The sequence below is a fragment of the Pollicipes pollicipes genome, unplaced genomic scaffold, assembly GCF_011947565.3.
Source record: "Pollicipes pollicipes isolate AB1234 unplaced genomic scaffold, Ppol_2.1 Scaffold_4219;HRSCAF=4965_pilon_pilon_pilon, whole genome shotgun sequence".
NCBI lineage: Eukaryota > Metazoa > Arthropoda > Thecostraca > Pollicipedomorpha > Pollicipedidae > Pollicipes > Pollicipes pollicipes.
The window spans coordinates 27077663-27104637 of NW_023596448.1; the positions used below are offsets into that span (position 1 = coordinate 27077663).

General features: G+C 54.2%; 3 protein-coding genes across 3 annotated transcripts; 1 reads left to right on the forward strand and 2 right to left on the reverse strand.

Annotated features, from left to right (window-relative positions):
- Positions 1-554: 554 nt before the first annotated feature.
- LOC119095394 (annexin A4) lies at positions 555-11804 on the reverse strand. The gene is made up of 10 exons (XM_037218242.1): positions 11682-11804; positions 10371-10458; positions 9351-9501; positions 8292-8440; positions 7800-7879; positions 6687-6813; positions 5405-5513; positions 5105-5169; positions 2862-3043; positions 555-1897 (listed from the first exon to the last, which is right to left on the reverse strand). Exons 1-10 carry the CDS (start codon positions 11682-11684, stop codon positions 1835-1837), a joined length of 1017 nt encoding a protein of 338 aa, XP_037074137.1. The 5' UTR covers positions 11685-11804; the 3' UTR covers positions 555-1834.
- Positions 11805-12462: 658 nt separating this feature from the next.
- Positions 12463-16664, forward strand: LOC119095087 (rRNA methyltransferase 2, mitochondrial). The gene is made up of 4 exons (XM_037217979.1): positions 12463-12494; positions 14619-14794; positions 15443-15582; positions 16180-16664. The coding sequence occupies exons 2-4, from the start codon at positions 14631-14633 to the stop codon at positions 16662-16664; spliced, it is 789 nt and encodes a 262-aa protein (XP_037073874.1). The 5' UTR covers positions 12463-12494; positions 14619-14630.
- An 82-nt stretch (positions 16665-16746) lies between these two features.
- Positions 16747-24870, reverse strand: LOC119095089 (heparanase). The gene is made up of 8 exons (XM_037217980.1): positions 24677-24870; positions 23654-23817; positions 23095-23268; positions 22142-22379; positions 21518-21818; positions 20993-21113; positions 18644-18767; positions 16747-18161 (listed from the first exon to the last, which is right to left on the reverse strand). Exons 1-8 carry the CDS (start codon positions 24868-24870, stop codon positions 17996-17998), a joined length of 1482 nt encoding a protein of 493 aa, XP_037073875.1. The 3' UTR covers positions 16747-17995.
- Positions 24871-26975: the final 2105 nt, after the last annotated feature.

Here is a 26975-nt window from a genome sequence, read left to right on the forward strand (position 1 = left end):
AGTCTCACGCATTACAATGCGAGTCAGCGGAAGACAAATATTCGTAACGTAACGGTGATCAATGGCGACTGGCCTGGTTCGAAATATGTGCACATGAACGAGAACGTAGAGCACCCAGCCGTTTGACTCCCGCCGCCGAAACGCCACCTCCTCCGCCGCAGCCGACCACAGAGGCGTGGCTTGACCTGACCCGACCTGACTCGAGGGCCGGCCGACCTACATGTCTGTGTTCATGCCCTTGGGGCACGGCACGGGTCGCCCCGGCACCCTGACCTCAGGCCAAGGGGGCACTTGAGCCGTGTTTGTTCTGGTCTGTGGCTCTCCTGCAGTGGGTGGCGCGCGTCTCCGACTGGCCCGTGCCATGTGGGTGGCCCTACGTGACGCCGCGAACGGAGAAAATAGTGCATGTATGTGCGTGGCTGTGTCCCCAGACAACGATTTGTGTGCTGTTCAACCAAGCAGCAAAAACATGCGGTGCCCTCCCCCCCCCCCCCCCCCCCCAACACCGACGTTAGACCACTTATGCCTCTCCGTTCAAAGGCTCATGTTGTCGGTACAGACGGTGTATTGTAGGATATCAGCACACCTACAGGGCACTCTTGCGACGCATATCATACCCTATTTACCGAAGCATGAACGACCATGGCAACGTGTTCCAAAACTCCGTACTAGACACTGCGCAAGTATGGGCTAGTTTAACACGCTCTGTTCTCTAATGACAGCCAATGAGGATTCGCGTAAAGTCGTGACTCAGTATATTGGAATCGCGTGAATGGTGGTCGTTGGTCCTAGAGGTCACCTTATGCTGGTCATTTTGACACTCGCTCTTTACGTTACGCACATATTGACTTAATCCTGTAACAATGTTCGAACTAGACGAAATTTAACGTATTATTCAGCACCAGGTCGACAAATAGCATGCCATTGCAGCATTTTTGCCATGGCAACGGAAAGCATCGCCCCATAAGATAAAAAAACAAGCTACAGACTATTATGTTCGCCCAGAAGCTTCGTTTCGCCGCACACACATAACAGGCCCATCTGCCAGCACCAGAGTCGATGCGTGGAACGGTCTAAGCCCCTATACACATCGCACCGGTATTTAGATCATTAAAGCCTCCCGCTTACAGTTCGTGAGGAAGGGCGCAACATGGACATTTCCAGACCTCGTTTACGGTGCACAAAACCGGATCACCGCTACGGAGGTGCGCGAAATGTGACGTCACTCGACAAAATGTGCTGAATGTTATCATGATCAGTGAAATAGATATTCTTTAGGATAGTGTAACATCCTAATCCATGAGGGTAGATACAATGTTTCCGTCGGGGATAGCCATCACAAAACGACGCGACATATCACCCAAAACACGAATGCTAATGCAGCATTCGAGGAAATATCCGGTACGGCAAAATAAGCGCGACATGCTCATGCAGGCAGATGTTCTGCACATTATTCGACGCCAATCACGCTACGCATCTCCGGCAGCTGCGGCACTTATAACAAAACCATGCTTTTCGCAAAGCTCAACACTCGAAGTATAGCTCAAAAATAAAAATATCTAAAAGTTTTCCTGTTAAAGGGCAAGCACCCAACCACCCCTCATCCGACCGAGGCTCCATTACTCCACCTGCCGCTCTGGACCCTGTCTCCATAGTCCCCTCCTTCCTGCTCGGCGATCCCTGTCTGTCACCCCGCCACGAGCCGTACACGGCCGTCCCATGGCCGAGCAGTCCGGGGACGCCCCGGCGCCCGGTGCCGCGCGGCCGGGGCTCCTGCTGCGGCCGGGCTCCTGCTGCGGGCGTCGGGGGCGGACGGGCTGGACGCGGTCACTCTTTACGCGTCTGTGGCGCCCACCAGACGAAGCAGCAGCTTGCGGTAGTGGCCGGACGTGTCGCTCTGTCGGCACGGTCACAGGCGGAGTCGCGGCACGGTCGCAGATGGAGTCATAGCACGGTCACAGACGGAGTCATGGCCAGGTCACAGGCGGAGTCGCAGTCTTGTCACAGACGGAGTCACAGTCCGGTCACAGACGGAGTCACGGTCCGGTCACAGACGGAGCCATGGCCAGATCACAGGCGGAGTCACGGCACGGTCGCAGATGGAGTCACGGCACGGTCGCAGATGGAGTCACGGTCCGGTCACATATGGAGTCACGGTCCGGTCACAGACGGAGTCATGGCTAGGTCACAGGCGGAGTCGCAGTCTTATCACAGACAGTCACAGTCCGGTCACAGGCGGAGTCGCGGTCCGGTCACAGGCGGTGTCACGGTCCGGACACAGACGGAGTCACGGTCCGGTCACAGACGGAGTCATGGCCAGGTTGTCACAAACGGAGTCACGGTCCGGCTCCACAGACCGACCCAGGCATTCGCCAGTGTGAGTGCCCTTTCCCTCCCCGTCAAAACGTGTTGAGTTTGCGCCGTTGCGACGCCAGGTCTTCAGACCTGGGCCAGGTTTCCGCCGTGTTGTGCAGCTTTTTGCACTCGAAAATTTGAGGCGACTTTGCCAATCGAATGTAAAATGCTGTAATTTGTTTACGTCGCAATATCGTTCACAGCTTTTACGGAAACGCCTATAAGCGCATGCGGCACGCACTACCGTTGAAGCACGACCTTTATTTTGAAATATTGCCCGATTGAGCTGGGCCGGGCAGGTCAAGTTCAAATTTCGTCACTGTGCAAGCAGAACCCGCCCAGCTTCCGGTCTTGCTCGTTTCCGGCTCCGCATCTAACACAGATGCAAGATATCCTCAAAGTCAACACGAAATATAGAGCTTATGCCGGCTATAATCCACCCGCGAACTAGCCAAGGGAAGGCCCCAGGGGAGACCCGTCAGTAATCGACTAGCGCTGCCACTCACATGGATGTCCTTCTCCAGCGGCTTGCCGAACATTTTGAGGTACTCGTCCTTAATGTTGCCCAGGTCGATCTCCGCACGAGACACCAGCAGCCGGATCAGGTCCTTGTCGTTGGTGCCGGGTCCCTTCATGGAGCGGTTGAGACGCCCCGCGAAGAACGCCGGCCGGTTCTGCGCCACCGCCACTGCTCGGCGGAAGACCATCGCGGCGACATCTCGTGAGCTGAGTGTGAACTGATCGTGTTGCGGTCGATGGTAGATGGCAGGAGCATTCGCGTGGTAAAGGTCGAAAACTACATGCTTGGAATGCATAAACCTGGGCGTTTTGAGGGTATGCCGCCATTTGAACGTCAGACATGTCAACGGCACGTGAGGGAACCACAAAGGATGACCGTGTTACTAGTTTAATCCCTCGTAGAATGAACAGGAAAATTGAGAGATAGGTGTGGTATTTCGGCTACACGCTTTTATCAAAATGTATACATGTTAGCAGTCTGTGTGCTGATATACGTTTCGATAGAGGCATGTAGCCGAAAGATCACACCTATTTCTCTATTCTCCTGTTTATTCTACGAGGAATATGGCTATTAATACTGTCTGGTCTACATGCATAACGTTCCCCACAAATGTACTTGTCTTGCATATCTTGCAAATGTCTTGCAGGCATATCCTCTGGGCCACTTTTGTCTAAAATCACAATGCACGTGTTTACAGGGACAAACCAGTCCGATGTGCCCACTTTCCCTCACTAAATGCAAAGCTGATGTTTTCCAAAATGCGTACCCAACTCAAACCACACGAACCGCTTCGAGACCTCGCTCGCAACGTTCGTGTAAAAGACTACGACATACCACGGGAGGGGCGCGGAGAATCGGCCTACTACTTGGGGAACAGCGGAATTCATGGCATAAATGGGACCAGACTTTTGTAAACCCTCACACACCTCTGCACTATTTCTATTTTCATTAGCATTTCTTAGTTACGCGATCGGCCAGGCCCATACGGCGGTCGTGAAGTTTCGGAATATGTTGACACCACGTTAAATGGACCATCGCGACTAAGCACTTATCTAACCAGTGGTTCCCAACAGCCGGCGCCACCTATTCTATGGCAGACATTTCATAGAGTACAGCCGTCCATTCACGCTCGAGTAAGGCCAAGAAAGCCCTAGAAAACACCGCGAAAAGCAGCGAGATTATTTTTCTGGTAGTAAAGGAATGCTTCCCTGACGGCACGTGCGGATCACAACCACTTTCAAGCTAAAGTTCGACCACCAGGCGCAATGACCCAGCCACCAGGTAAATCTACCCGGCCACCAGGCACATGTAGCCAGCCACCAGGCACATCCAACCAGCCACCAGGCACATCTCACCAGCCACCAGGCACATCTCACCAGCCACCAGGCACATCTAACCAGGCACCAGGCACATCGGCCCAGCCAGCAGACTCTCAAAAGGCCTAGAAATCCCAAAGCCTCGCGCTCATTTGAGGTTGCCTGTTGCCCGTTGCTCACAAGCGCCACTCCGTCACCCTTCAAGGTATAAGCCCGAAGTTGGCTCTAGCCCGCGGCTGGTTCTAGACAACACAGCCAGAGGCAGAGCTGGTGGTTTGACTTCAAAGCGGACTGATTAGTCAGGCATGGAACCGCACACTACGACAAACTACGAAGCACGAACTCGGGCGGGGAGGCGGGGAGGCGAGAAGGCAGGGACAGGGGTAGCCAGGGAGGTGGGGAGGTGCGGAGGAGGGGAGCCGTGGAAGAGGAGAGATGGACGGCAGAGCGACTGGGAGGCGGGAAGCCGGGGACGAGAGAGGAGGAGCCGGGAGGGCGGAGAGTCGGAGAGGCGGAAATGTGGGGGAGAGGGGTATAGAGGCAGAGCGGCGGCGACGCAGAGGCGGGAGGTAGGGAGGCGGGGATAAGGGGATGAACGGCCCAGGCGGACGGCGGGTGGGAAGCAGTGAGGAGGGGAGGAAAGGCGAAGAAGAAGACAGGGACGAACGCAAAATAAGCAAAGAATGAAAAACAGAAAAAATAGGCCAAGAACCGACTAGGACTAGAGGGACCGCGTCTGCTCCGCCTCCATCGCCCTGCGGGCTACCGAACCCCGCCAACCACACAGTCACAACTCACCGAGCATGCTCAGCGCCCGGCCGTAATCGCCGCGGGTCTCGCTCCGCACGGCCACATGAAACGCTCTGCCGGCCGGCCACACAGGGGGTCACACCGGGGCGGCGGGGTCACCCACCTATGGCGAGCAGGGCGTCCTGGTAGTCGCCGTGCGTCTCGCTCCGCACCGCCTGCTCAAAGGTCCTGCCGGGGACAGCACGACACGTGAATGAGACGGGTGGAGCCATCTTGTGAAGGCAGCTGACCATGCGAAGGCGGATTGTACAGACCGCCTAGCGAAGCGGCACGCCTCACGCGAAGACGTACAGCAGCCACGATGATGATGCTGGGCCCCTAAGCTCATCAAAAAACACTGCCTTATGAACAATTATGTCTCATCCAAACGCCATCAATGCCGTAGATCCGAGCATCAACATACTTTTTGGAGATGTTCTCGTAGGCCTGGAAGGTGAGCCGCAGCTGCTCGTAGCTCTGCGTGGCCAGGATCATGTTGAAGGACTTCTCGCTGGTGCCCAGCCGACCCTCGCCTGCCCACAGACACCGGCTCACGTAACACCGGCCGCCGCCTCAGCGGGTAGCGTCCAGCTCACCAGTGGAACGGCACGTTTTGGTATGGAGGGCTGTGAACCAGTGGGATGGGACGCTTGGTAACAGGGAGGGCTGTGGACCAGTGGGACGGGACGCTGGTCATCGGGAAGGGAGCGGACCAGTGGGGCAGGACGTTTGGTAAAAGGAAGGGCTGTGGACCAGTAGGGCGGGACGTTTGGTAACAGGGAGGGGGGAAGGCTGTGAACCAATGGGATGGGATGCTTGGTAACAGGGAGGGCTGTGAACCAGTGGGACGGAATGCTTGGTCAACAGGGGGGACTGCGGACCAGTGTGACGGGACGCTTGGTAACAGGGAAGGCTGCGGACCAGTGGGGCGGGACGCTTGGTCAACAGGGAGGGCTGCGGACCAGTGGGGAGAGACGCTTGGTCAACAGGGAGGGGGAGGGGAGGGCTGCGGATCGCTCATCATGAGAGCCGTCTCATACACCACGGAGTGGGTCACTGGACAGTGAACGTAGGACAACCCGACGCAAGCAGCTTAGAAGGTGGTGCCCGCAGTAATCAATGATGCGGTAATTTACAGACCAATGCTCATCATAAGGATAACACACCCTCAGACAACATCCCATATGCATATATATTACGTATGCATCCCATATCACATCCCATACGGACGTAATATCCTCTAATTTACGGCGCGTTAGCTGTCCTCCGTCTGCTCTCCAGCTGACACCGATGACGTGGTAGTAATGGGAGCGCTGGGTGGGCGCAACGCATTAGACTAATCACGGCAGGTCACGAACAGGCAGGGAGGCAGGCGTACAAACAGTGGGACCTGAGCAGGCGAGACTTCTGTACCGAAAGGCAGAGCTCTTGGCGGCGTCTATTTGATCTTGGCATGGTCACATAGTGCCGTTTTCGCGTCGCTTCTTAGTCGCAATTTACGCTAATACTTCCGTGAAACGGTGTGACCGAAACATTGCTTTAATGCTGTTTTCGAACGATACACTTTTGGTATCACCGCCAATATCGTCAACCGCTAGTATCATGTCATGCTCATACAAATCTTGTTAATCGTAACGGAGAGTTACGTCAGTTGGGTTCCTTGTTAAGCAAATGGAGTCAAACAACACCCACCAATCCTGCCTTACCTGCCTTGTACAGCTGCTGGGCCTGGTTCTCGGCGCGCTCCATACTGGGCTGCGGCACCGGCTTCACCGGCTTGGGGTGCGCCGGGTCCTGCTTGGGCGGCTTCACGTGCAGCTCGTCCCGGTCCGCCTGGGGCCACGTGACCACGCCATCAGCTTGGAGCTCGCTCGGGGTCACGGGAGCTTGGAGCAGGGGCCTGGAGGAAAGCCTCACAGCGGAGGACTGGGTGGTACAGGGGTGGGGGGGGGGAGGAGGGGGCAGCGCGCGTACTTAAGGAAAATTGCTCGTTGTCAAAGGAAGTTCAAAATAAACGTGGTATTGATGGGACACGAGTTTCAGATGAACCAATCAAACTGATTGGGCGTTAATTAGTGGCGATGTGGAATGGCCATATCAACATGAAGTGTTCGTGACAACTGGCAGATTTAAAGAGACGTTATGAGGAGTGGAAACTCGGCAACCAGTTGCACACAGCGTTAAGTACTTACATTCCGGCCGAAGTTTATACCTAACCATCAGGATATCATACTAAAGACACAACTCAGGATGAAAGGACCTAAAGTGATATTAAAGAAAATGCGACACGATCCGCAGAAGCGTTTCTTGCCAGCCCAGATACGCGTCATGCCGCATTTCATCACGGGAGAAAGACTCAGATGGTAGCTAACACGTGTGTTCTGTTCCTAACCTAGGAATGGTGAAGGCTGAGAAGTCCAATCGAGATAGGGCTATCATGAGCGTGCCACACACACCCACAGCCTCTGTGGAATAAAATGGACCGCCTTTGTTGCTGACAGTTCCAGCATGAAACTTGGATACTTGGTGCTTTGGGGTATTTTTGCATGGAACAGAATCAAAACATCGGCAAAATAGCATCTCAAAAACGAGCAGGCGTACCTGAGTGTTTTACATTTCGAGAGAATAGCAGTGAGTGCTGGGAGGGAGGGGCAAAAAACGCTATGGCCAGGCAACTACTTACAGTGACCAGGGACATCATCAGGTCCTGGAAGTCCCTGATCGTGTCCCTATGGCCAGGCGACTACTTACATTGACCAGGGACATCATCAGGTCCTGGAAGTCCCTGATCGTGTCCCTATGGCCAGGCGACTACTTACATTGACCAGGGACATCATCAGGTCCTGGAAGTCCCTGCTCGTGTCGCTCCCAATGTCCGCCTCAAGAGACTTGTTGAAAACTGCAACAGCATAAAAGGCAGCGTGAGACTCTGAGCGCCGTTAAAACACTGTTCAAAACAGCAGAACTAGCGAGGTGCAAGCAGGGACAAAAGCAAGCTCGGTGTGAGCTGTTGCACAATCACCCCCTACTTCGAATCTCTTCTCTGCCAAAACAAGCCCAGAGTGCCAATGCATCTTAAAGACAATAGCACCCGCTGGCAATCCTGGTTACCATACACAAGGTCCTGCATGACAACACCACAAACATGACACACGATCACGCAAGTGCTACGGCACTGAAACGCACACGTAATAAGTTTGTCAACACTAACAGTACTTGTGCACGCTCCTGTGGCCCTGTGCTTACGCCATGGTACTCCATGCACGCCTGGTACTCCGCGGTACCCACGGTACTCTGGCACGCCTGCTCACGTTTGTGGTACTCCATGCTGATGTGCCTGATCTCAGCGTTGCTGCGCGAGCAGAGGATCTCCACCAGGACGCCCTCCTTGGTGCCCGGCCGGTCCATGGCGCGGTGCAGCTCCTCCGCCAGCAGCGTCGTCAGCGGGCGCACCATGTACCTGTCGTCAGGGCACTCGGCTGTCAGCTCCGAGCGCCCGGCGTACATCAAGTTACGTAACAATGGATCATTACTGACCTGGAACACAGGCCAGGTCACTGGAGCACCATGTACATGGAGCACATGGCTGGTCATTGGGTCATCAATCTGTACAGAATACAGGTCAGCTGAGCACGCCTGCACACCGTGGGAGCCCTGTCCGCAGCCTTGTGAGGTCGTGAGAGATGGGGAAGGCACCTGACACAGAACATCATGCACATGCCCTCAGCCGTCATCCGCGAAGCCAAAAAACCATCACAGTCGCACTTACAGCTCATGCACGGACTGACCTTACTTTCAGCACATTTCTACATCGCACACCAGCTTCCCCTGAGGCCGTCGATACGCTCGAAACACACTCACACGGATTTTAACGACGCATTGCACGACTTGGGGAGCGGGGAATGTACTTCGAGTTCGCGCTGATACAACCCGAACACCTAGGGGGATATCCACGGCCCACACCCCTGCTGCACCTCTCCGCATCTACCCGGCGCCGACCCCTCCCTCACCGACGCACTCACCCGGCGCCAACCCCTCCCCCACCAACACACCCGCCCGGCGTCGACCCCTTCCTTACCGGCACACCCGACCCGCGCCGACCCCTTTCTCAGCGGCACACCCATTCGGTGCCGGCCGCTCCCTCACCGGCACACCCACCCGGCGCCAACCGCTCCCTCACCGGCGCACCCGCCCGGCGCCGACCCCCCCCCCCCCCCGCACCGGCACACTCACCCGGCGCCGACCGCTCCCTTACGGACACACTCACCCGGCGCCGACCGCTCCCTCACCGACACACCCACCCGGCACACCCACACGGCGCCGACCGCTCCCTCATCGGCGCATCCAACCAACGCTGACCCCTGCCTCACCGGCACACCCGCTCGAAGTCACCATGAAGCTCCGACTTGAATGCCTCCTCCAGGTCCTTCTCGTAGGCGACCTTGTACTTGGCGGCGATCTCGGCCCGCTGCAGGCTGCTCCGGTGGGTCAGTACGTCGATGATCCGGTCCTCGTCCGTCCCTGCGGCGGAGAAGGGCACGTTGAGCGAGGCACGTTGAGTCGATGGCTGCTCATGAATCACGCATGAGTGTTGGATTCCCCAAACGGATAGCCAGGGACCCCGTGGTGATGTTTCGTCCTCCAGACAAATCACGCAACAAAGCTTAAGGCGCTGCAGCGTATAGGATGATCAACACAATGCTGACAACTTTGGTACATTCAAGCCACATGATCATCAGGCTCGGGAAGCCAACACGTTTAATGAATCTACGTGACCAACTGCAACTAGGTGCTGGCACAGTGATGCATTTCATTTCGATACGGAAAACATGCCACAACGTGACATCGTAGCACTGTAACTTAGATAGCAAACGGAATAGGTCGTAAAATAGTGGTGAAATGGCATCCACAAACCCGCATTCCCACAGCATTGTGTACAGTTGCACATTTCTCCAGTCGAACGTAACCAGGTTTGCGAACGTTTCAACTTCATGCACGCCGGTACTAGCTTTCGGTTCACACTTTCTGGCAGTTCTCGAGACGATTTTCTGGCAGTTCTCGAGACGATTTTCTCACACAGCACGTCAGCGTTCCTCACAAATTGCACGTGACAGAGACGTGACGTCACGGCGGTGTAATTAGATCAAGTGACAGTGAGATGACGTCACAAGATAGTGGTGACGTCACGTGAACATGAATTCATGTGACAGTAGCGTTACGTCACGTGGCGGTGGCGTAACGGCCCGAGACAGAAGCGGGGCATCGCGCAATAAGGACGTGACACTGCATGCCAATAGTATGTCATCATGTGACACTGCCATGACACCCACCACACGGTGACATGCCTCAGGTGACAGTGGTGTGACGTCACGGCACAGCTGGTGGCTTACCGAGGCCCTTCATGGCATCGCGCAGGTTCAGGGCATCGGCTGTGGCGTCGAACCCGGTGGCAGCCACCAAAGTAGGCTTCAACGTCTCCTGGAAGATCAGAGGGGAGTCAGAGTAAAGCGAAGTGGCTCCTGCGAGATCACGGGGAGTTGGCGTGGGGCGTAGTGGTTCCTTGTGGGGGGTCAGAGGAGGAAAGGATTATCTATATGTTTGTTGATTGATATCATCTGTATCCAATCCTTGCATTCAGGGATATTCCTGCTGCCCAAAGTCAAACATTGTAGTTTATTATTGGCCATTTTGTGTGCTTTACATCATTCATGTTGTCTTCTCAAGCTGAATTTGGTTATCTATGCCATAGATTAAAATCTTCCAAAACTTTTAGCATTTTTTTGGCAAAGGTTGTGATGTTTTCAAAAATGGTTTAAATAAACAACTTCAGCTGGAGAAGATGAATCAAGGACTTCTTTAAAAAATGCAAAATGGCCAAAAATGAACATAAGGGGTTTCACCTTTTGATGGCAGACTTCTGGTAACCTTTGATCTGAATCGAGGCCGCCACATGTTGAAAAGGATAGGTTTTTAACTGAGGAGCATCATATGGTAAAGGTTTGGTAGTGTTTGGTCTCCTGGCTCAGCACATATGACACAAAATTATCTCAGAGGTTTTGGTTATTTTTGGTGACCATGGGCCTGACCAAGTGCCACCATGTTCTAGAAAGAGTAGGTTGTTGACCAGGGCTGCATTTTAGGATACTGTTTTGCGTGGGCCGGTCTCACATGCTTGGAACACCTTTGGTCAGTCATTTAGTCCCTAGCTCTGCCCAGTTGGCAGAATTGGGACATATGGAGTCTGGGTGATCGTGTTTGGTCACCTTAGACATTAAATCCCAGCATGAAACTTCTACCAGAGACCATGAGGATCAGGAAATGGTGCCAACTTGTCTGGACATGCGAGAAAACTGTCGAAGGTTCCCCTCGGGCGACGCCCTGGAGCCGCCTTTCCGCGTGCCGGCACCAGACCAGAACCAGGAAAACCAGGAAAGCAGGAGATTGCCTGGCGAACTGCTCGGCAAGCCCGCAATGAGGGGAGGCGAAACAACATCACTACTCCCTTACAACCTGCTCTGCACGTAGGGACTCCCACCTCGCGACCAATCCACAGAGAAGACACCAAGACGGCCTAAACATCGTAAGACCCTGTGACAAAACGAGATCAGCAGCAATCACCCCAGCGCGCCGCCCTGTCGAACTGATGGGCCAGCACGCAATGAGGGTCACGTTCAGCAGACACCGACACTCAGCCTCCCTACCATGTTAGAAGCGGCTGTGGCTGGAGCGCACGTCCCGGCAGCTTTGTCACTCGTGCGGGCCGCCGGATGCCTTGGAGCCGCGCCCACCGCCCTTGCTCCTCGCCAGCGAGGCACGTCACGGTCGAACTCCAGCGCGAGCCGACGGAGTGCCGGCGAGTCGGAGCTACATCTGCACTGAATGCTGCCGCCGGCGCGGCATGGGCGTAAACCGGGAGGGCCGGGAGGGGTTGGTCTCGAGGTGAACAGTGCGGCTAGAAGCGTTTTGGGGGCGAGTCTCACTTTTGACATAACCGATATCGCTGGTGTTTCAAATATTACATAATTCAGGGTTTCTGGCAATCATTTAGCAACTGGCCGAGTTTACTTGTACGTTGACGGGTACCGTTTCCCTCTGAATGTAGCAAAACTTGATGCCTTATTCATAATTTTCAGGTGGATGTCGAGCCTTGAGAGATGCACCTGAATCGGGATTGCCGTGTTTCTCAATTCTGGGCACTTTCCATCCAATTAAATTCTCCTTTGCAAAGAATCGAAAGGCGTGAGATAAGGGCCAGCAGCCTTCAGCCTGATTGGTTTTGCTTTTGGCCAATGAAAGCATTGTCAGTCAAGATCGAGCAAAAGCAACCGCGTTCTTGTTGGGGGGGGGGGGGGGGGGGGGGTGGAATTAGTACCATTGAGTCCACCAAACATGTCATTTTCGCTTTATGTGCTCAAGGATGTGCTTACAAATGTGGCGCTCCTGTTTCAGCTACTAGCGCACTTATTTTCGAAATATCTATGGCTACCACGTAGTTTTATATCAGTGTCGTAAGGGTAGGTCGCGAATGTTTATATCGGTTTGCCCTGCAGATGCAGTTAAATGTAATGGATGCATAACTTATGAAACTGGATCACTCTAAAATAAAGCCCATGAAGTTGCGGGGCCCATATCAATGTGGCCTAGTGCAGTGGTGCCGGGGTCTAGCGATTCGTATATAGGGTCTGACTCAAGCTAAGCCGCCCACCATTGCCACAGTGAATAGGAAGGGCCAAAATTTTCATAGTTTTTGTATTGTATTTTTTTCTTACCTGCATCTGACTGTGCTGGTGGCAAGCACCATCCCAATTGTGCCCACATGTTAAGTACACAAGCACAACAGAACATGAGCAGGAAGGATGCTTTCAGAATGCATTTACTTGGGTGGATACTTCCAACAGGCCTGGAAGACATAGATACATCAGCCACTTTGCCCTGTGCCACATATCTGAAGTGTCAACTTTTCTGGTGATCCCATGTATGCTTAATGTTTGTGTCATCCTTAATGTGCTTATGGGTACTTATGGATATACTCACTAGGAGCAACACAGAAATAGTCTTGTAAGCAATTTGGAAGTGATCATCTAGTATTATTTTTTGATTAATGCAGAGAAAAACCCCTGGTACTCACTAATTAAGGTAGTATGACAAATATAGATAACAGGAATAAGCATAATGTAAAAATTTGGTTATAATCAACCAAAGTAATTCAGTTCAATATGTTTTCTTTTATTGTAACCACCATTCTCGTTCACTTTCTGTAACATGATAAAGCAAATATTGCCAAAAAAGTGTCAGGGCTACAGCAGATTCTTAGGTGCACTGATCACTGTGTATGTAGCGTGCACTGCATGCACATAGCCCGGAGCCTGTCACTTAAAGTTGCAATCGCTCTCTAAGCAGGTCACTGTCACTGCCATCACTTTTGTCTGAGATATATTTTTATCACAACACAAGTGGGGTATCTGGCATAAATGGCATGCATGGTAAACATATAAAAACAAGAAGACCCATTTGACCCCTAAAGCAGATGCAGTTTCCTTCTGCAACTGATATCATCACCACACCAGGTTTGCCTCAAATTTGATATGCTGGGCATTACCTCCTCCTTCAACCATCATTCAGGGTTGTCATCATTGACAATGGACATTTTAAAGTTAGCATGAAGTGCACAGCTCTTGGAGGGCCATCATCATCACCATCACCAGCCAGCTCACTGTTGATGTGCTGCTCATCTGCTGCCTGACATAATGTGACAGGGTATGAAGGCTTGTGAAGGCATAGGTGATGTTTGGCAAAGTCTTTACATTACTGGTAGCATTGCTGGGTCGATTTTCCAGTTCCTTGTGGTTTGCATGGAATCATCATGACATGGTCAGTGCATCACCACTCCATCCATACAGTCAAAGCATCAGTTGGAGTGATCCTTTTAGGGCTATATTACTTTTCAGCTTGGATGCTTGATGCATCATTGCTGGAGCAGTCAGCCAGGTTTGGTTGGTACATCAGTTATGCTATTGTGCAATGTATCCAGCACAAGCTATCATTTGGGTTATCATTTTTGGTAGTGGTTAAGCCCTTGTAAGCAGTCACAGAGCACAGCTGTTATGGTTTAGTAGTGGCCATGGCATCTTGGTACTGAAAGGTATCAGTTTTGCTCTGTGTCTTGTGTTTCCTGTCCTGGTATCAGCTGCACCTTGTGCCTCAAGTATGTGATTTTATCCTCCCTTATCCTCCTGTCAGCCCCAACTCAGCTGTGCACAGGAATGCATCTAGGCATCAGAAAACATTCACTCTAATAAAGGCAACATACAGTGGAAAAAGCCACGGACAGCCTGGATTTTGCATGTCCCATTTTTCCACATGTTTTGCTTCAGGCCCTGGGGTAGCGCGTTGGGGCGCTACGGATCCCATCGGATCGGATCCGTTGCCCCGGCTCCCGTCGGATCGGATCACTCGCTCCGGTTCCCATCGGATCGGGTCGGGCGCCTCGCCCTTGGGGCAGGCTGATGGATTGGCTTATGGATGCCATCACGATCTGCAGCTAGCCTTTGTAGCATGCCACCGCTGTCGTGAAAATTTGAAATTTGACAACTTGTGTCAAAAAGCATGGTTCAAAGCGCATGTGTGTTTCTTTACAGGACTGATATATAATGGGCTCAGTGTTTTACTGTCGCTGCCGAACATTTTCGTCGTCAGCGGCCGTTCTGAAGAGGATTCCAAATGATCTTAAAGGCAGAGGCAAAAGCTCACAGGAATGGCTCATTCGACAAATGAACGACCCATATGTGAAAAAAGCCAAGCTGGAGAACTACAGGTACTGTTTCATCTCCCTATCTGGTGTTTCCCATTTATGTATGCCACGCACAGGTATCCTCCATTTGTCGGGTATGAGTCTTACATGTCCCTTCATCGTGTATTAACTTGTGTGATGTTTGGTGCTGTCTACAAGCTGCTGCTGCTGGCTTTCATTTCATCCCACATTGCCCATGATGTCATCTATAAGCTGCTGCTAATGACTTGCATTTCATCCCACATCGCCCACTAATGTGCATCTCAGCTACAGTGCCTTGGATTGGCTGTAGATGGACGCAGGTGTTCATCATGTGTGTCAGTTAATTGTCCTCCATGTCTTTGCTGTTCTCCATCTTTCCAGCCTTAACATTTAGTCATGTTTTGGTTCAGTGCAGGCTCTGACCTGACCACACACTCTGGTCAACCAAAAGTCACTCCGCTCACACAGCATGTACAGCCAAGCAGCGTCTTTCGCTGTAGTACACTGGACTCAGGCGTCCGTTATCTTCTTGTGTAGCTTGCCCCCGGCTGATTACCTATAAGCTCATCATTGTTATCCGCCCCGTGACCTGCGACCTCTGCCCATTCCAGTCTTTGTAGCGCGTGTAACCCGTGCCAGCGGCGGTAGTTCTCATCTGCTGACCTCTCGTGACCTGACCTGACCCGGCAGGGCCCGCTCGGCGTACAAGCTGCTGGAGATTGCCGGCCGCGTGGAGCTGATGAGGCCCGGAGGCGTGGTGGTGGAGTGCGGCGCCGCGCCCGGCGCCTGGTCCCAGGTGGCGCTGCGGGCGGTGAACGCCGACGGACGCGGTGAGGCTCGTCCGCCGACGGTGACGGCCGCCGCCGCGTCACCGGTCTTCGACCTTGCGCTTGTGCGAAATGAATTAACGGTTGGCGGCACAAGCCACGACAGTTGTCAGTTTGTTCTGTCATTTTTGGGCGAACATCAGGCTGGTGGCTGTTCGACTTCCACCTCCATTGACCTGCCGCGGCTTGTTGCATGCTTTTGTGACGGTTGGTAAAGGGCCGGTGTTGCCGCATGTTTTTTATGACGGTTGGTATAGGGCCGGTGTCGCCGGCGATTGCGTTGGAGGGCTGCTTCTGTTCCACCGCCGGTAGTCAGAGGAAACCGACCTGATCGCGTGGCATGGCTGAAGTGATTTACTCGGTGATTGCCTTGCCCCAATCCTCCCCCAATCCTGGCTGGCTGTCAAAAATTTTATAGCGTTCCGCGTTCTCCGATCTCTTTCTGAACAGACTTGCTAAAAAGAAGCTTGCTTATATGATATGTCCCCATCTCAAATGGAATGTATTTTGCAGCCCGTCGTTCTGCCGTGCCCTGGTGTCCTCTGAGCTACCTCTCTCCGCGTTTTCAAAGCCTGACCCACGGCGCCCTCCCGTTCTCAGATGCGGATCGGCCGGTGGGCACCGTGGTGGGTGTGGACCTGCTCACCGTGCAGCCGCTCCCTCCAGCCATCCACCTCCAGGGCGACTTCACCGCCGCCGAGACGCAGCGCCGCCTGCTGGCGCTCCTCCCCGCCCCGCCGACGCTCGTGCTCAGCGACATGGCGCCGCGCGCCAGCGGCGTGCGCCAGCTCGACCACGACCGCATCCTGGCGCTCGGCTACGCGGTGGCGCAGTTCGCGCTGCGTCAGCTGGCGCCGAACGGCGCGCTGCTGGTGAAGCTGTGGGCCGGCGGTGGCGAGCGGCGGCTCACCGACAGTTTGGCGCCGTTTTTTGCGCGGGTGCGGACGCTGAAGCCGGCCGCCAGCCGCACGGACTCGGCCGAGGTGTACGTGGTGGCGGTCGGCTTCGTGGGCGCCACGCGGCGGAAGGGAGAGGGGCGCGGCACAGGGCGCAAGGAGGGGGCGGCAGGCGAGACGGGGGTATGACACCGGGGCTGTGGGAGGGGCTGGGGGCGTGGCATTGGAGAACAGGGGGGAGCCGGGAGGGCAGGACGACGGGGGCGGACAGGTTTGAAGGGAGGCTGGATGTGTGCGTGAGAGATGCGAGCCTCGTTTTAACGGCCTCGGCATCTCACCCGCTTGTGATGAGCTGATGCCGTGACAGTGCCATCGACCGGCGCCTGTGCGGTCCGCATTACACACCGCTTACGCGATGCCTCGCTCCCGGTCCCGGATGCGTATTGGTCCGCTGATGGCGCGCTGCTGGCGATCCCAGTTCTGATATGAAGTTATGCTGTGCTCAAGCGTGTACTCCAGTGCAAGTGCAATCATGTCATCTTTACATAAAACTGTATTGGCGTATGCATGTTTTCAGGAGAGCGTATTTGAGAATGAACAGCTCGGGTCTCACAGCGAGCAGTTATCAACAAGCAAGGCGGGATCGTTATCACGCATCTCCGCGCCGTCAGCGACTGGCCGGATTGTTCCCGTTAGCACACACACACACACACACACCTCCCCTCCCTCGCCTGGAGGCTGCTGGGCCTCAGCCAGGCTCCGACCTCCGTCCACGACCCGACGGACAGTGACAGGAGCGAGGCATCCCCCTGGGAGCTCACATAGCCAGTGGTATCATAGAACGGCCTCAGCACCAGCCGGAGGTGCACCTGACAAAAACAGCGGCGTGTCGGCCGTGTTGGGAGCTCTGCTGCAGCGGCGATTGGTACGGATTGTGCGCGCGGGCAGAGGCAACACACCATCGGGACCTTGACGCCACGCCTTAACAGTGTCAAAGCTGGTGGATCTGCCGCCTCAGCGACTGCGACGCTGCTGCAGCGTTACTCACCAGGGCGGAGTAAACGGAACAGACGTCAGCTGGCGGCCGCGGCGACCGACGCGCGGGCCGCAGACCACGCGTGAAACGCTCGCGGGCACGACTGTGGTGCGGCTGAAGGAAACGCCTCTTGGTGAGACGCACGCTGGTGAGACGGTCTCGCGAGACGTCGCGTCACTGCTCGGACTTCAACGTGGTCCCGTGCGCGTGGGTATTGTGATGACCGAGACCGTGGACCTGAACCTTGACGACGGATTCGCATAATCTTCCAACAGCAGAATGGCCCTCAGTCTGCGATACTTCCATAAGATCCAGTCAAAGCTATACCTGAGGCTTCAGTGTAACCTCAGTTCAGAGTCAGTAGCCATTCGCCCTCCGCTGTTCGCTGTGAAACCCGCACTGCCAGATCCTCTGCTCCGCTCCCCACGGCTCCACGCCTTACCCCCAGCGGCCTCGGCGCCGTCGCTGCCGGCGGCCGCGCTCCTCAGACCTCCAGCAAGCAGGAGCGCGGCGCGGCCCGCCGGAACACTTGGAAGGCCATGCTGTAGGCGGGCAGCGTCAGTGACGTTGACGGCTCCAGCAGGGCGACGGGCATCGCCGGCAGCCGGTCCTGCTCCAGCTGCAGCAGCTGGCCGTTACACAGGATACCCCTGCGGCGGAGACGGCGCAGGTCGAGGCAGAGCCATAGCGGTGGTCGCAGATAAATGTAATTAGATTATAAATTTCAAAATATGGTAAATCGGGGGAACTGATGAGGTACGAAATCCAAGCGAGAGTGACAGAATGGTTACGTTGCAAGCACCGACGAAGGATAAATGGTGATTGGAGACAAAGTCTGAGGTTGTAACACAAATACTTTGCACCAGTGGTACCGGAAGCGTAGTAACTGACCATTCACGCTTGACACAACCTATAATGAGGTCATCCACTAACTGCAATGTTCGCAAAAATCGGGCTCAAACCCTGGCCATATATATATATATATACATATATATATATATATATATATATATATATATATATATATATATATAAAGTTCTCGACATTTTCGGTGAGGTGTTTCTGCGCCCAGAAGTGGAGCCGAGACACGTGCCGAACAGCCAGGAGGCGTGTTCGCCAATCGGTCCTTACCTTGAGGTCAAGTTGCCGTTGGGGGGAGTCAGCATGTATTGGATGCCTCCCTCCTGCATGCTGCTGTCCAGGCGTACCTTCTCGGGCGCGTTACCCAGGTTCAAGGTAAAGCAAGACACGGAATCTGCGTCATATGCGGTCAGTTGTCACGGATAATTTCGCTCACCCTTTGAGATAAATACTCAGAACTAGTTCGCTGGCCTAGGCGAGCTAAGGGCATTAACGAACATTGCAAATGGATACCGACACTGAACGTTTCAGCACCTTGGGAATTAGCAGCGTAGGCAGGGGGCACAGGAGGCACATGCCCGCGCCCCCCCCCCCCCCACCCCTCAGATTTTGATGGACCTGAGGGGCCCTTCGGAGCGTATTATTAAGAGCCCGAAGGGCCCGAAAGGCCAATCGGAGATCTCATTCAGGGGTCCCAGCCTGCATTGCCGAACACTCCAATGCCGGCCAGAGGGCCCTGCGCGCTGATCAGGGGCCCGCTGAGTCGATAAGGGCCTATATTTCGGTCAGACACCACCAATTATGCGCAGTCGGTTCCGTGGCGGCATGGCCCTACGTCCCCTTTCACAACCAGGGACAAAGCCGGGGCCACGATTTACATTGTTCAGGGCCCCACAGCGCCTAGCAGGGGTCCTGTGTTGTCGAGGAGCCCGAGTCGGCCAGAGGCATTGTTCGAGTAGGCTCTCAGGGCGCAGAGGGCCGCCGGGCCCGACGATCAAAGGCCCAAAGGCATGGAGGGCTGATCGGAGTCTTATTCAGGGGCCCGAACTGCGGAGACGGACCCTAAAATAACGGTCAGAGGGCCCTTTGCGCCGATCGGGGACCTCCTGAGCCGATATAGCCTATATGCCCGCCAGGCACCACCATACCACATAGTCGGCTCAGTATCGGTATGGGCCTGAGGACCCACTTGCCAAGCTGCAAAGCTGGGCCAGTGTTTTACACTGATCTGGGGCCCTGTACAGCCCCAGCAGCCGAGTGTGTCATAGAGCCACAATGGCACGTCCGCAATCTTGGAAAGCGAGGATAGCGATGGCTTGGGTCACAGTTTTCGTAAAACCGAACGGCGTCGACCACTGCAAGTAACGCCAGGGGGCGGGCGTCGAGTGCGCAACGACCACCATTGTAACAGACTGTTGGTGAATGTTTTTAAAGATTAATTCGTACTGCTCAAAAATTACACTGGGTGAATTTTTTTGCAACTTTGAGGTTGTCCTGACAGATTAACAGTTACAGGAACACGGAGAATAAAGATTTTACATTTACTCTACCAGTTCCATCGCCAGATTCCAGCACCACTTTGCGGTGCTGTGAAGATTAGTACGTCATTGTCATCAATCTAAAACCGCACAGGTGAAATATACGCCCGGAATATCCCTCAATGTGCGATGTGGTGTTCAAAGGCGTTCAAAGGCACGTCTTTCAGATGCGTCACCATTTTCTTTTACCTGTTGACCACGGACTAGTGTTAGCCACGGGGCCAACGCTGTGCGGCCTTAGGAAACTACAACGCCTGGCGTAGCTTTTTGTTTCAAGATATGCGAGCGCGTATGCTCAAAACTACGTTACATTATTTGTACCACTGGTCAGTTCTGACTGAATGTTGAACATATGCAGACAAACATGGCCAAGCCACGTTAACACAAGTGACGTTAAAACAAATGGACAAATTAACGTTAACAAGCCACGTTAACACAAATTATGAGCCAATTTTGGTCTTCAAACTACATTCGTGAAAACCCTACTATCTCTGTACAAGCCGTACAATAATTTCGACTAAGTTTCTGAGTTCAGTCGGTGTGAAGAGTTCACTAGACCATTGCAAAATGAAGAGATCCGGTGATTTACTTCATGCAGTCATTTAACGCATTATTTCGTGGGGTTATTCACTGTAAAGCTAAGGCAGAAATGGTCTCATGGCAGCGTCTGGCCTCATATATTCTAGTCATGGAAGGTAAAAATATACACACGTTTGTACATATATATATATATATATATATATATATATATATATATATATAAATGCAATAAAAGCATGTCCTCAATAACAACTGGGCCATATCCGGCGACTTTTTTTAGGGGGGGGCCTTTTACTACCAGGCGCTACTTTGTTGACCCTGTGCCCCCTTCGCCAAGGCTTTGGCTGCGCCCCTTTTGAGGCTGCATGTCATGGAGCGGGTGGTCCGCTTCTTAACGTATTCGATGTGCTGTTGGTGAAAATAAATCCTTTGTGGGACTATGGGAGTATTAAGACATTTTGCCACGTTCTCCAGTCAAGCGGAGATTTGCGGCACAAGTTCGGACCGGGTCGATGTACCGCAGCACCGCAGTACAGCGTACCATCAGGCAGGTACCGGTGTCCGCAGTGGCAGTACATCCGCACCGTCTTGGGTCCCGACACTCGGACTTTGAGCACCCGTGGCCCCATCACCAGCTTGTACAGGTACGACAGCCAGTAGTCCTGCAACGACGGTAAGGTGTCGCCAGGGATCTGCGGGACAGTCTCGTCTCTTGAGGACCAGAGCCACTGTGAATTTTGGCGACCGAACGCGCTGAACGGATTACTGATTTCGCGATGTTCCCACGGATACAGATTGTGATATGGGTTTTACAATTTACGCTGCTTATACGGTCACCACTTCAATTGTCCTGTTTATTGAAATTTCTAGTTGTCGCGACTAGCGGAATTTTCCTAGTTGAATACTACTACCGGACAACCCCCATCCCCTCCGCCGACGTGCGAGATCCGCCCCCCCCCCCCGTGGCGAGCTCTTCCACCACACCGGGAGCGTTGATAGCCAGCCTCGTTACACCAGCTCCAATCGGTCCTCTCCCCCGACCCCTCATCTCCTTACTCCAGCGTACCGGGTTGGGCCTCATCTCGGCGTTAAGCAGGCCGTAGTGTCCGCCGTAGAGCGCCTGGCGCACCACCAGCTGGACGCCCTGCCGCGCCGCCACCCCCAGCTTGTCCAGCCAGAGGAAGCCGGCCAGGTAGGCGTCACTCAGCCCGGGCGCGCCGCCGCCCCAGGCGCTGCCCGTCTCCGACAGCCAGATGGCAGCACCAGCGGCCACGCGGCGCACGGCCGCGATTTGGCGCTGAAGCACCGCGAGGTGGCGCAGGTCGGTGAAGTCGGCGACGGTGGCGGTGCGGCCGTCGAAGTAGTATCTGGGGAGGCGGGGGAAGAGGCGCGGCTTTGCAGGGGACGTGGCTGGAAATAGCGCGACGGGGTTTGGGCTGTCGATCGGCCGTTTAGCTGATATGCCCATTGGCAAATGTCCGGATCAGACGCGAATATGATAACTGTGTTCGCTGTCAAGGTCATCAAGCTTTTTTTCGCAAATCCAAAGCAATCATAAACCTTGAATGGAATAAAGGATTGTATGACGCGATATCATTAAGCACCGTATTATCTGTTATCTGTCTTTGATCCGTTTGAAGACGTTTTGTATTTGCAGCTCTCCGCCAACGCGCGTTGCTCTCAGACTCACTGGTGAAAGGTCACGGCGTTTAGCGCCGCTCCGGCGGTGGGCAGGAACCCCTGCAGGTACAGCTGGGCGGGCATGTCGACCGGCTGCTGCTCCAGCTGACCCTTGACCTTGGGTCGGTTCACGTCTGGTCCCACCAGCTGGGCGGCGGGTCCCAACAGCTGACGCAGCTGTAAGAAGTCAGCAGCCAGCGTCTCCGGCGCCACGGAGTAGCTGAACTTGTGCTGGTAGCTGTTGGGCTCTGGGGAAGATCGGATTCGTCAGAGCGGCCGCTGTGAGACCGCGGTTTGTCTGGCGTCGGGTCGTGCAGATGCGGCCAAGGCCGGTCCTGAGAACTTACGTTGACGCAACTTAATACCTTATTGGAGCCAACGTGATAGGTTAAAGCGATTTTTAAAGATAAACAACGCAAAACTCGTAATTTCATACCATCTGCCTGAATGATACATGGAGCCATCTTTAGAGGTTCTGCTAAAAATTTTGGGTTTTGGGCGCATCTATTGCAGTAGGTCATGCAGCGCCATGGGCTTTTTCCCAGGTCCTATTATTTCCCCATCGTCCTCATTCAGCGCTTCATCAAAAGTGCCTTGGACCCCCGCCTCAGCGCCGGCTTACTGCAGCCGTCAGCTATGAGTTCACCCCACTGCCACCCTGGCAGACCGAGCGGCAGCGCGATACCCGACGTCGGGCCCTGCGCGCGATGAGACCCCATAGTGTCACCCTCCATAGCTCCGAAACGGCCGGTCGCCGCCGAACACGCTGTGGCTAAGGCACACCAGGATTCTGCCCAATCCAGGCCTCTCGCTGACTTCCCCCGACGGCGGCGGGCGCGCAACGCAAGTGTCCCGGCCGGCCGAAGCAGGTGAGCTCGCGGACCCGCCGCACGAGCCGCGGCGGCCTCCCGACTCGAGGATGGTTCGCTGGTGCTCGCTCGCGCGGCGTCCCCCATCCCTCACCGTTGCCCAGCTGCCAGACGACGCTCAGTCCCTCCTCCGCCAGCGTGCTGACCACCTTCCCGGCGTTGGTGCCGTTCCAGCGACCGTCCGGGTCCCGCAGCAGTGCGTTCAGGTCAAACAGCAGAGTCAGGTTCAGGCTGCTGACGAACTCGCTGAGTTGAGACCACGACTCAGCTGTGGGGTGGGGGTCTCATTGGATCTGAAGCGTTTACACGCACACTCGCACTGCGCAGCGGAAGCCAGCAGAAGCTGTGGGTTTGTAGGATTATTGGTGGTGAATTATGACATTTTGATATAAATTTACACTTATCATGTCTAATTAGTGTTTTATTTCATTATATTTTTACACATATATGGCAAGCACATCCAGATCAATTCACCTGAGTAATCCTATGCAATTGCAAATTAATGCAGCTCACGGTATAATACTGTACATTCGACGAAATCTCACCGTAAATGCGCGATATGTGAGCTATTTCCCTTTTCAATGTGTTCTACGTTATCTCAACATCACCCGCGGTATCACGTCGATGGCCCCAAGATTGCATGATGCACGGACCGGTGAGCTGAAACGGTGTGGTCTCCTTCTGGAACGGCGCGCACTTGGCGGTGCCCCTGAAGAGGCTGACGTCCTGCTGAAAGATCAAGCAGTCCGCCTGGGTTCCTCCGAAGCGGAGGACGGCCGGGAGGAGTACTCGGACGAGGGACTTCAACCTCTCGGAGCTGGAAAGCAGGTACAGAAATGTCACGGCCCGGTCTCAAGGGGCAGCAACCGAGATTGAGCTAACGCACTGTACTTCGTGCCGCGTTAAGCTGTTAATGTCGTTCAGATTCGCCTCATAGCATGAAGTTATTTTGAAGCGTAACGACAAGTTGAGAAACTTGGTGTCACTTGCACATCCATCAACCAGTACGTTCACGCTGCCGACAATCTAGGCCATTCGTGGGTGTGCGCGGGCGCCTCGTGTGCTGATCAATGATAACTTAGCGTGCCCGGTGGTAAAAACCAGATTTAATCGTCCTATGTCTATATTACATAGGACTCTTAGAATTTGCACGCACCAGGGGCCACTAGTGCCCATCTGGGTCGCAGTGTATGCTTCTACGCATTATGCGTCGTCAATCTTCAATTATGCTTCTATACGCGGATACACGCTAGGTAGACACTTTTAGTCCACAAATACTTTTAAAATCGGGTTAGAATGTCCTGGATCAGGACACTACGGTCACCAAGCTTATGTTCAATAAACCAGCAATGTATGCTGTAACAACGGTTTTGCTGTAAGACGGTTACGCTACGGCGTTTCAGACGGGCGCGATGCGTTCTCTAGACCCCACAAGCATATGGCGTCGCGTCCACCTGCAGCTCTCACAAGAGGTTCTCACACCTGCCGTTCTCACAAGAGGTTCTCATACCTGCCGTTTTCACAAGAGGTTCCACACCTGCCGTTCTCACGAGAGGTTTTCACACCTGCGGTTCTCACAAAAGATTCTCACACCTGCCGTTCTCACAAGAGGTTCTCACACCTGCGGTTCTCACAAGAGGTTCTCACACCTGCCGTTCTCACAAGGCCACCCTCACCTTAGGTCCAGGTGCTCCCAGTTCTTTTTGGCAATGCCATCGTCGATGGCAAAACTGAGGAAGTCGTCGCGCACGATGTTTGCCAGCTTGCGATGCAGACGGACCTTGGACGTGCTCCCCGCGTGCTCGCGAGCACCGGCCACCGCCGGACAGAACCCAGCGGTTGCCACGACGACGAGCACACACATCCACATCTTCAGAGTAACGCTTGTTTGCGTGCACTATGTTTGCACCCACGTATGAACGCAAATAAGGATGCGTCACCCGCGAACTTCGCTCACTTTGGCATTCGGTTTTGCGTCCGCACTCAACGCGCACCGTCGCTACCGTGTCTCTACACACTACTATTTCTTGTGCGGGAGACCGGGCGGCGGCACCCTCCTCTGTTTGGGTCTCTATAAACAAGGTCGCCCTCCCAGGAGCGCGAGCGCTGCATATACAATGAAGGGGCGCTCATCGGAATTTGGCACACAATTATTATTTGTCCAGCAAAATAACAGCGTCATGAGCCAATGCGCGCGCTTGTGTGGAAGCGGTGATGAGTAAATGGACAGGCGTAGAGGCGTGTAAGTGTGGAAGCGATGGGGAGTGAATGGACAGGCGCAGAGGCGTGTAAGTGTGGAGGCGGTGAGGAGTAAATGGACACGCTCAGAGGCGTATAAGTGTGGAAGCGATGGGGAGTGAATAGACAGGCGTAGAGGCGTGTAAGTATGGAAGCGGTGAGGAGTAAATGGACACGCGCAGAGGCGTGTAAGTGTGGAAGTGGTGGGGAGTAAATGGACACGCTCAGAGGCGTGTAAGTGTGGAAGCGGTGAGGAGTAAATGGACGGACGCAGAGGCGTGTAAGTGTGGAAGCGGTGATGAGTAAATGGACAGGCGCAGAGGCGTGCAAGTGTGGAAGCGGTGATGAGTAAATGGACAGGCGCAGAGGCGTGCAAGTGTGGAAGCGGTGAGGAGTAAATGGACAGGCACAGAGGCGTGTAAGTATGGAAGCGGTGAGGAGTAAATGGACAGGCGTAGAGGCGTGCAAGTGTGGAAGCGGTGATGAGTAAATGGACGGGCGCAGAGGCGTGTAAGTGTGGAAGCGATGAGGAGTAAATGGACAGGCGTAGAGGCGTGCAGGTGTGGAAGCGGTGAGGAGTAAATGGACAGGCGCAGAGGCGCCCGTAGCTGTCAGCACGTGACTCGGTGCGTCGGTACCCGCGCGTTGTGTTTGCGCCAGGTTGCACCAGGTCGTGAGCGCTCATGGCGTTAGGTGGGTTACATCATTCAGCTCTGGTTAAAATGTGCATCATGACACCTCCGCTGCTGCCAGCACGTACTGAGCAGCCCATGATTTACATTGCAGCACGTAGAGGGTTGCCGCTTGTGTTTATCCGTTGGCATTACAGCTTCGAAAATAACGGTAAAAAGCGTGCACAAACCACGCCAAAACAGGGCATAGCAGATTCTGTCCTGCTGGGAAAGCCGCCTGTAGCGCCCAGACTTTCCAAAGCGGGACGCTGCTCCAACCACGGCGTGTGCAACTAGACGTTGGACTAGTTGACTCGCGCCACGCTGAAATCAACCAGCGCATCTCAAGCCCCTCACGCTTGGTTCTGCGGCTTGGTTCCGGCGTTAGTCCGAGAGAAACTCCAACGACTGTCTTATGGGCGTCCAGTGGTCCTCAACGCGTGGCAAGCTCGGGTTTTACAGGCGCCCAGTGGTCCTCAACGCGTGGCAAGCTCGGGTTTTACAAGCGCCCAGAGGTCCTCAACGCGTGACAAGCTCGGATTCTACAGGCTCGGATTTTACAGGCGCCCAGTGGTCTTCAACGCGTGGCAAGCTCGGGTTTTACAGGCGCCCAGTGGTCTTCAACGTGTGGCAAACTCGGGTTTTACAGGCGCCCAGTGGTCCTCAACGCTTGGCAAGCTCGGTGGTAGCATATATTGCTTAGGGGCACAATAACCCCATACACTTCGCACAGCACAGTCGAAGGCGTCTAAACATATCGTTGAGCAGTGTATGCGGCGTCCAAGGGACTGAGACTCAAGACCATCTCATGGCACCACAAGACAGTGGGCACACGGCGCTTGTTACATGGCTGCTGCACCTGCTAATGGTATTAACCTAAGGTCACACGACTCTCTCCCCAATGAATCCCGCCTCACAACAGGCAGTGAACATCAGCCAATTGATTCACAATTTGCTATTTTCAGCCATTTGAACCTGCGGTTCTATCGGGTCTCGATGACTACGGCACACCATGTGGTTTGATACGCGAGCACGATTCAATGATACCACTAGTTGTAAGGCAAGA

What these genes read in the sequence shown, in the direction of transcription:
- LOC119095394 (XM_037218242.1), bottom strand. An exon ending in TGATGATGTCCCTGGTCAAT is followed by an intron (nt 6,814 to 7,799) that starts GTAAGTAGTCGC and finishes ACGTGGCCCCAG; the next exon opens with GCGGACCGGGACGAGCTGCA. An exon ending in TACGAGAACATCTCCAAAAA is followed by an intron (nt 5,170 to 5,404) that starts GTATGTTGATGC and finishes TGTCCCCGGCAG; the next exon opens with GACCTTTGAGCAGGCGGTGC.
- LOC119095089 (XM_037217980.1), bottom strand. Translation starts at nt 24,870, where the DNA reads ATGTGGATGTGTGTGCTCGTCGTCGTGGCAACCGCTGGGTTCTGTCCG. An exon ending in CGTCTGGCAGCTGGGCAACG is followed by an intron (nt 22,380 to 23,094) that starts GTGAGGGATGGG and finishes GATCTTCCCCAG; the next exon opens with AGCCCAACAGCTACCAGCAC. An exon ending in CCGAGATGAGGCCCAACCCG is followed by an intron (nt 21,114 to 21,517) that starts GTACGCTGGAGT and finishes CCGTCGTTGCAG; the next exon opens with GACTACTGGCTGTCGTACCT.
- LOC119095087 (XM_037217979.1), top strand. Translation starts at nt 14,631, where the DNA reads ATGGGCTCAGTGTTTTACTGTCGCTGCCGAACATTTTCGTCGTCAGCG. An exon ending in GCCAAGCTGGAGAACTACAG is followed by an intron (nt 14,795 to 15,442) that starts GTACTGTTTCAT and finishes CTGACCCGGCAG; the next exon opens with GGCCCGCTCGGCGTACAAGC. An exon ending in GGTGAACGCCGACGGACGCG is followed by an intron (nt 15,583 to 16,179) that starts GTGAGGCTCGTC and finishes TCCCGTTCTCAG; the next exon opens with ATGCGGATCGGCCGGTGGGC.